Below are 8,876 nucleotides of genomic sequence, written 5' to 3'. Positions count from 1 at the left end.
GGAAGGCAAAATACCAATCATTGCTTATAAACGTGCAAATGGCCTATGGTCAGGCAATGTTAGAAATTCTCTCTCCCTTTCTAACTGTACAAAAGGAATAAATTAACTGCCGCTGCCTGGGAAATCCTGAGCCCTCGTTACTCCCAGCAGTTAGAAACAAGGAGAAACAAGGTTACCTGGAGAAACAAGGTAGAGCAAAGAATCGCCAGGCACCCAAATAACCAGAGCACATGGTCGTCTGTGGTGTCTTCAGGCCTCGTGGAGGTGTTGGATTTGAGACTGACATTGCATACTCATCACAAGGTGGCCAGCTGAGATTCTCCTTTCCTTTCACTATAGATTTACATTCAGATCCTTACATTGCGATATGAAATACTTTTGTGACTCTTCCAGTATACCTGCAGCACTTGAATAGTTTTGAACTCTTTAAAAGTTATAAAATGAAGATGCTTAGCACCTCACCAAGACAGTCGCAGTACCTTGTACTGTCCCATTTGCTGAGCAATAAGAAAAGTTGGGCATCTGCTTCGATTTATTTCGCTCACACAGGGGCTCACAGAAGTGGCACACCCACACGTCATTTCAGTGGGATCCTTGGGACATCCTGCCTTTCGTTACAGGTGGCAGAAGCTTACCTTTGGCAGGCACGGAAGGAGCTAGTTCCTCTGACTAGGGATGCAGTACAGTCCTCTCTGTTTTGGGAGGGTTTTATCCCTGCTGAAGCCTGACTGACCCTCTCCCGGCCTGGGGAGCCGGGCAGAGCTGGAGGGGAAGCGGCCACGGGGACTGCTCCTCGGGGGAAGCCCCGCCGGTCCCCGCCGCTCTGCGCGACCCCCTCTGCCCCTTTCCAGCCCGCCCCCCGGTTTTCCCGGGGTCACCGCAGCTGGTCACTCCCCTCCTGCTGCCTCCGCCGCAAATCCGCGTGGAAAAGCGGGGAGCGGCTCCCCCCTTTCCCCGAGGGCTCCCGAGGCGGAGACCCGCTCCATGGCGGGTGGTGTGTGTTGGGAGGGGAAGCCCCCACGCAGCGGCACATGCAACGCGTGTCAGTGGGCTGCACTGAAGTCCCTCCACCCAAATCACCAGCCGGGCTCCAGGCTGCTGGCGGGCGGGGGGGGGGGTGGACAGGGCGCGTGCCGTGGATGCCCCCCGGCTCCGTGAGACCCTGAGCCCCGCCGAGCCCCACCGAGCCGCAGACCCGACCGGTTGCGTTGTTTTTTTTTTTACCAGCCGCCCGGGAGTGCCCCGATCCTCGGTGTAACGCTCCAGGCGCCATCACAGCCACTGCCTCTCGCTCCTGCCCAGGCAGCCAAAGCCCAGGGAAGCCCAGCCCCCACTCCGCACCCCGTCCTGTCCCCCCCGCCCGAGAAGGACCCCCGACCCCGAGGCTGCGGGCGGTGCGCGGGCACGTCTGCTCTTCCCGAGGGGCAGCACCCATTTTTCCATGCTTGTTTCTGTTACCCCCGGGGGGACGGGGGCGGGTACGAACCCAACCGTCCCCCACCGCTTCTCAGTCGCCCACCGAGGAACGGGCTCCGCTTTCAAGGCTCGGCTTGGCAGAGTCTGCTGAGTAGCTAATAACATAACAACCCGGCTTTGATCAATCCGAACTAATTACCCCTCTTAATTAAAGTCTTTAGCGGTTGTTTCAGTGTTTTGGCAAGGAAGCGGGAGAGCTTTGCTTTAGGCAGCACCAGCGCCGCGCTCCCCGCCCGCCCGAGCCGCAGCCACTCGTGTTCGAATATTTATTTCCACCAGGTCAACGAATTCTTTTTTCTTTTTTTTTTTTTCACGTGCAAGAATCAAACCGAAATTCAAATCCGTACATAGCGAACCATCTCTGTCCATATAGATACGATATTCAGGGGGGAGAGGGAGAGGAGGAAACCAAGGAGAGGAGGGGAATAACCAGCAGGCAGCAGAGGCAGGGCAGGATCGACACAATGGAAATATATATATATATACACATCGAAATAATTAAAGTGGTGTAGTGTTCCCGGCTCGGGTCAATACAGATCCCAAATAAATACAGCAGAAATTCGCTTGGCGCTTTTTCTTTTTTTTTTTTTTTCCAAAACCATCTCTCCACCTGAGATGCAACGACAACGACAACAACAAAAATAAAGTCTTTAAAAACAAAAATAACAAAAAGAGGAAAGAGTCCCATGGACTTTAGTGGCCACATAGAGCATAACACACAGAACGGCTGAACGGGGGCATGCAAAGGGGGCAGGGGCGGGCGGCTGCCCCTCAAGGCTGGAGCGGCGGCGGGCCCTGCAGCAGCGGCCCGGGGGGGGGCGGCGGGTCGGGCCCCCCCAGCTCGGCGGGGGTCCGAGGCAGTCCCAGGGCGCTGTCGTGCAGTTTACGGACGTGCTTCTTGAGATCAAAGTTCCTGCAGAAGCCTTTGCCGCAGGTGGGGCAGGTGAAGGGCTTCTTGTCGTTGTGGGTGTGCATGTGGAAGGTCAGGTTGTACACCTGGTGGAAAGCCTTGTTGCAGATATTGCACTTGAACTGCTTCTCCCCGCTGTGAGTCAGCTTGTGGTTTTTGTAATTGCCTGGGAATGAGACAAGAAGGGCAAAGGGACCCGGGGCTGAGAACTGGACGCTGCAAAGAGACGGAAAAAAAAAAGGGGGGAGGGGGGAATAATCCGCAAAACCTGTCCCGTCCCAGTGCCCAGCTTCAGCCGAAAATAACGGCCGGTCTCTTAGCAAAACACCCGCCTTTTCCCCATCCTCCCCGCCGCTGCTCCTTTGACAGACGAGGAGGGAATTATCGAATAAACCAAAATCACATCAATTGCAGAAAAAAAACCCCTGGCGTTAGCCTTCCCAGCCAGACGGGGAGGAAAACTGACCAAACTCCTGCACTCGGCGGGGAAAAAAAGCGGCGAACTCGTTTGCGACCTGCGCGGGCAGCTGCGCCTTGCAGGGCGCGGAAAACGGGCGCTGCCCGCGGAGAGGCTCCCCCGAAAACGCGAGTCCTGCCCCAGTCCGTGGTCCGTGCCGTAGGAAATGTGTGGGGGCTAGCGATCCTCAAAATTAACCTAAATCTCTAAGGATAAAAATTAAAACCGAAATCAACTCTCTCGCACCCCCCTCCCCGTCGCAAGTTATCCCGACGCTTGACCTCGCCTGGGGGGTGGGAGGGAAAGGGAGAGGGCGCCGGAGACTGGTACCTTTCTGGTGAAATCCTTTGCCACAAAATTCACAGACAAAAGGTTTGTAGCCGGCGTGTATTCGCGTGTGCGTGTTCAGGGTCGAGCTCCGGTTAAAGGCTTTGCCGCACTGGTTGCACTTGTGTGGCTTTTCCTGGAGGGAAACAAACGCCGAACCAACGGCTTGTCGGCTGGTCGTTGGTTTTGTAGGGTTTTGTGCGGTGCTTTGCGGGGTTTGCCTATGACGGGGGGGGAAACGAAATCCCCCCGCCGCTGCCTGGGAGCGGCCCGGCGGAGCCGGGGTCCCCAAAAAGCGTGAGCGGAAGGATCTCGGGGCGGGATGGAGGGATGGAGGGAGAGATGGAGGGATGGAGGCTCACCTGGGTATGGATGATCTTGTGCCGGCAGAGCGTGCTCGCCTGCCTGAAGCCCTTCCCGCAAACTTTGCAAACAAAGGGTCTGGCTCCCGTGTGCACCGGCATATGGCGAGTTAAGTTATAATGTGCGTTAAATACCTTAAGAGTGAAATCAGACAAAAATAATAAAAAAAATAATTGCGATTAGAAGGCGAGAGCGCCGAGGGGAAGCCGTCGTTTTTAAAAATCAATCAAGCAAGCGACCGACCGACAACACGGCGGACAGAGGGACGAGGGTAGGAGGCTGGGGAAGCAGGGGGTAGGGCGATGGGCTGCGGCTCTACTTGCCTTTCCACAAACTTCGCAGGTGAAAACTTTGGGCTTGCTGCTCGGGGAGCCGCGGCTGTACTCCAGGGTCTTGTAGGCGATTTTTTCCGAGAGGATCTGAGCGCTTTCTTTCATGTAATGCTGGAGCTGAGACTGCGACAAGTCCTTGAAGGCCACCCCCGCCGGGTACTTGTCCGCGGCCGGCAGCACCAGCTTGTTGCGCTCCGCCAGGTAAGCCTTGGGCTGCGGGTGCAGGGGAGAGCTGAGGAAATAAGAAGCCACCGGGTGGATGTTGACACTGGAGGACGGGTGACAAGGGCTGTCGCCTCGGTTGAAATAGCACAGGGCTCCCATGGCGTGGAAGGAGGAGTGATTGACCACTCGGGGTCTTACCAGTTTGTACTGCTGCAAGGGCAGGGCATCGCGGGGGAAATCTCCTTTCAAGCTCAGGGCACAGTTCAAGAGATCGCCGCAGCTAAAGGAGGGCGAGGAAGAGGAGTCTAAATGAGCCTTCCTGGGTTCCGCTCCGGCCACTGCCGCTTTGGACAGGGGGTCGTACGCCACTGGGACAAAGGGGATCATGCAGGGGATGGAGGAGTTGAGGTGCAGCGGGTGCTTGGGGTCGCCTTTGGCCACGGAGCCGTGGAGGAGCTGCGGGACGGGGATGGAGCGGGGCTCTGGCGTCCGCGCCATGATGCGCTCAATGGAGAAGGCGAGGGGCTTGGGCGTGCTGATCATGTTGCTCCTGGCAGACAGGCTTTCTCTGGCCGGAGGAGTCGCTAGGATTTTGGTCGCCGTGTGGTGGCCACTATTGTCCATGGCTGGATTGCATTTGTTCGCCCGGTTTGAGCCGCTTTGGTAGACGCCTCTTTTTTTTTTTTCCCCTTTTTTTTCTTTTTTTTTTTTTCTTCCTCCTCTCCCTTCTCTCGCTCTCTTTCACTCTTTCTGCCCCTTGTCACTGATCTGCGAGGAGGGAGACGAGCATCGCCGCCGCCACCATCACCACAGCCTCCGCCGGCGGAACCAGCCTTCGCAGCCCAGTGGACTCCTGCCAGCCCATCACAGTTTACTTTGGCGCACCAATGACTCGGGACAATCGCTACTTATTTCTATCAATAGAAAGTGTTGTGTCAATAACGCAGCCAAGATCTCGCCAATCGTTAACTTCCAAGAGGAGAAGGTAAACTAGATAATTGCTCAATTCGCTTCCAACAGTCAACAGGAAAAGTTTCCCCCCCCGACCAGTAAGCGGCTACTTTTCATTGGCGCCCGCGCCTCCCCCGCCCAGGGGAGGAGGTGTCTCTCCCTCCTTCTTGCCGCTCTCCCCTCTACCTCCCTCCCTCTCCCTCTCTCTTTTTTTTATTATTATTATTTGCAATCTGCTTAACCAGGCTTTAGAGGCCAAGCAAATCCGAGATCAATTTTCTTCTTTGGCTTTAAGTGACATCATCTAAAATCATTGTCCAAGTGCTAAATAGGGATGTGAAACCCAATTCAAGGGCAAGTGCCAGGGTATTTGTCAAACGAGGTGCTGCAGAAGAAGCGGCTGGAGGGGGAAGCTGTTTCCTCGCCACTTTCCAGCCCGAGCTCTCTTTGTGCGTGGGTGTGTATGTGGGGGAGGGGGGGTGTCTGAGGGAGGGAGATGGCTGCTCTGCTCCCGGGACTGCTCCTGGTCTGCTCACTGCTTCAAAGAACAGGGTCAGGTGTCGGTGAGCTTTTGGAAAACTCGGTAAACAAATGAGCGGGGAACTTGCGACAAGCAGACGGCGAGAGCAACGCATGGGGATGCGGGAGCCACCCGGGCCAAATCCAGCGAGTGCTTGTGAGCAAAAGGATGAATCAAAGCCTTGGGGCTGGGGAAGAGAAGGAAAAAGAGGTAGGAAGAGGGAGTGCCTTTTAAATGTGAAGCACTATTTTTAATATATATATCCATACATAGAGATATATATACAAAAATTATATATATATGTGGTAACCTGCATATACACTAGGAATAGTTTCTCTGTCTTTAAATGGTACATGCCCAACACAAATACACAAAACTCAGGGTCAGTATAGATACACAAAGAAATACACCACACGCACGCTGTTTATGGAGGTCCGTGCACCTAGACAGATGCGCTCCCATGCGTTTAAGCAAAGCTTGGCGGCCCTGCGGCGGGCGGGTAGCTCCAGCTGCCCTTAGGGCGAAGCGGGCGGGGAGAGGCGGGAGACAGCAGTGGGTAAAGGGCTTTCTGTGTTCCCCCGTCCCACCACCCCGCAGTCCGGGGCTAGGACAAGCTCCCGTTCCTCCCGCTGGCCTGGGGTTCACTTGGCTGGTGACTGAGGCCGCTGCCCAACCCCCGGGAGCAGCCGAGGGGAGGGACGGGGATGGAGGGAGGGATGGAGGGGTGGCACCCCTGCCCTCGGCCTGCCGCCACGGTCCCGTTTGAGGCGGGCAAGGCAGCGGGGCCCCCGCAGCCGGGAGCTGCCGTGCGAGCATCGGGGAGCTGCGGGGACGGAGGAGGAGAGGCCCTACTCCCGGTCCCCGGCACAGGCGTCCGGCGGCGGCGGGCGGGGGCCCGGGCACCCCTCCCCGCGTGGGGTGCCCCTCGCACGCCCCGCGGCCTCGCAGGTGGGTCGCGGCGTTCAAGACCGTAGCTGCTGCCACGGGTCGGGATATTGCAGCCGCCCGCCTCTCACCCGCCGCTGCCCGCACCGGCACCGCCAGCCTCTGCCCGGCCGCTGTCACCGACCCTGGGGGGGCACCCCACCCCCCGCCCGCCCGGGGGGCTGGAGACGCAACCCCCCAGCGCCGAGCGGGGCCGCCCGCCCCTCCGGGGTGTCGGTGTCTCTGGCTGGTGCTGCGTCTGCCGGCGGAGAGCTCCCTCCTTCAGAGCGATCCCCATTTAATTCAATCTAGGCAAATTTCCTCTTGATTGGTGCTGAAGAAGGGAATTATTGTTGAGTGGGTTTTAGAGGCTTCAAATCCCCTATACTTAATATGTTAACAGCTTGCTCTTAACTGGTCTTTTTGGGATTGACTTTTTGACATGTGTTTGAAAGTAAAATATGTAGTGTCATCTGAGCAGGGTAAATATCCCAAAGCAGCAATTACAGCCCTGCCATTACAATTATACTGGCCTCCTCGACGCTGAGACACACTCCTGCAGAAGCGGGAGCTCGATTATTCGTTATTTCTTGACTGATATGCCTCCATTTCGTAGCGCACGCGAAAACCTACGTTCCTGCCTAATTATTAAATAGAGATCTAAAAGCCGTGTTCTTAATTCTTTTTTTTTCTTTTTTTGAGAAGTCATTCTGTTCCGTCCCAGAGATGGAGTCTCGCTAGTGCTGGAGTTGCCTGCAGTCTAGGTAGACTTACTAAAATCAATGTCGATATATTTTTTTAGCCCTGTCCCGAGCTTTGCTTCACGCTCGGACCGCAACTTTTCAGCGATTTTACCTATCTGCCGAGCTGCAAATATCCTGCAGTCGTGCCGGTGCGGGGAGATTTGTTTGGTTTGGGGGGGGTGGTGTTTTTTGTTTGTTTGTTTTTATTTCCGAGGAAAGAGAGATTTACAGGCTTCTGAGGGTGGCGAAAAGTAACCTGTTGGCGGGTTTCTTTTTTCAGGGTGCCCGGCGGGCTGCGTCCAGCCTCCCCGGACCCCTCTCTGGGCTGGCGGCACGTACCGACTCCTGGCATCAGGGGCCGGCGGGTGGAAGAGCGGGCTCGCTGGCCTCCCAGAGTTAGAAACCGTCGGAGGAATTACGGGCAAAAGTTTTGCCTCCAGTTGATTTCGGGTTCTGCCCGGGAGAGCTGCTGTTCTCTTTTTCCCCGTAATCGGTTTTGTGTTTCATTCGCTCCTAAGCTATGTTCTTGATATTGCTCACTTGCATTATTATCATAACGTATCTCTACATGCACTCAAAATCCGAGTCACCGGCGAATTCATCTCGTCGTCAGGATTACTTCAATCCGATCCCAGAGGCGATTAGAGAGAGGTAAAATACCTCCTAAAGCCTAATCTTTAATTTCTTCCTCCTTAATAAAACGAATAATTCCATTGCGTTTTTAAGTAAAAAATGAATTGAAAAGGATAATAACTCCGCTAACCTTCTGTTGCGTGTATTAATCTGTTCCTGGAAGCCCTTCACGGCAGCCCTCCTGCCCGAGCAGCCGGCTCCCTCCTTGCGCCTGGAGCCAGCTGCCCGTGGCCGGGGAAGGGGACGCCGGGCGACCGGGCTCCGGGGCCCTTCCTCGGGGCCACCTGCCCGCGGGAGGCCCGGGAGGTTACGGAAAATGCTTCTGGCGGCGACACCGACGGACCCGACGGCGCCTGGTCAGAGCCTGATTACTGTCGTTGTTGTAGTAGTAATCACCGTTAATAGTGTCACCGTCGAGGTTCGCTTCAAATGCTGGGCTTTGCTCTCCCTAAATATCAGTCCTTCGCCGTCCCCTCCCGAGCCGCCGGCTCTGTGGAGGGGCGATTTGCCCCCGACGCGGGCCAAAAGCTGCCTCCGCTCCCCAGCTCCGCCGCCGTACCCCGGGTCCCAGGAGCGCCGCTTCCCCCCGCAGCCCCCCAGCCGGCATACCCCGCCGCAGCGACACGCGTTTGACCCTGGCTTGCTAAAACTCGGAATGAGCCCCTGGCTGCTTCGGGCTCGCTGCTCCCACTCGGGGCTGTGCTTTTTTGATGTCTTTTGAAGGGAAATGGAAACAGAAACGGGGGAAAGAGTTAAAGTGGGGTGGGAGGGGGTGGGTGGGAAGCAGACCCCGAGATTACCGGGATGGTGGGCCCCTTTATCGGCCTGCGTTTTGGGGGGAGATCCAGTGCCGCCGTCCTTTTCGGTGGGAACCGGCTGCTGCGGCTGCCGGGGAGGGGGACGGGGCTCCTGGCCGGGCCGGCCCCGGGCTCCGGGGGCGCGGGCGGAGGCGCCCGGGCTTTGCCGGGCTGTTTTCGGTTGTAATACTTCGGCATTTTCTCCGCTCGCGTTTTCTCCGCTGACATTTTCTCCGGGGGAAAAAAATTTCAATAATATGTATGCATGTGTATATGCC

The 8,876-nt window shown here is 56.4% G+C and overlaps 1 protein-coding gene across 2 annotated transcripts; it reads right to left on the bottom strand.

Annotated features, from left to right (window-relative positions):
* Positions 1–1,134: 1,134 nt before the first annotated feature.
* Positions 1,135–5,183, bottom strand: FEZF1 (FEZ family zinc finger 1). Of its 2 annotated transcripts, XM_082010006.1 has the most exons (5): positions 4,229–5,183; positions 3,857–4,078; positions 3,533–3,667; positions 3,174–3,306; positions 1,135–2,552 (listed from the first exon to the last, which is right to left on the bottom strand). In XM_082010006.1, the coding sequence occupies exons 1-5, from the start codon at positions 4,652–4,654 to the stop codon at positions 2,248–2,250; spliced, it is 1,221 nt and encodes a 406-aa protein (XP_081866132.1). In that variant the 5' UTR covers positions 4,655–5,183; the 3' UTR covers positions 1,135–2,247. The 2 variants fall into 2 exon arrangements, with proteins under 2 accessions (XP_081866132.1, XP_081866131.1); XM_082010005.1 differs by having other exon boundaries at positions 3,857–5,183.
* Positions 5,184–8,876: the final 3,693 nt, after the last annotated feature.

Source organism: Phaethon aethereus, assembly GCF_964289735.1.
Source record: "Phaethon aethereus genome assembly, chromosome: 1".
NCBI lineage: Eukaryota > Metazoa > Chordata > Aves > Phaethontiformes > Phaethontidae > Phaethon > Phaethon aethereus.
This window is presented reverse-complemented; position numbering and strand designations above follow the sequence as displayed.

Excerpts from the sequence above, each read along its gene's own strand:
- FEZF1 (XM_082010005.1), bottom strand. The coding sequence starts at position 4,654 with ATGGACAATAGTGGCCACCACACGGCGACCAAAATCCTAGCGACTCCT. Across the intron at positions 3,668-3,856 it reads CCTGCGAAGTTTGTGGAAAG|GTATTTAACGCACATTATAA; the intron begins GCAAGTAGAGCC and ends TTCACTCTTAAG. Across the intron at positions 3,307-3,532 it reads ACAAGATCATCCATACCCAG|GAAAAGCCACACAAGTGCAA; the intron begins GTGAGCCTCCAT and ends GTTTCCCTCCAG.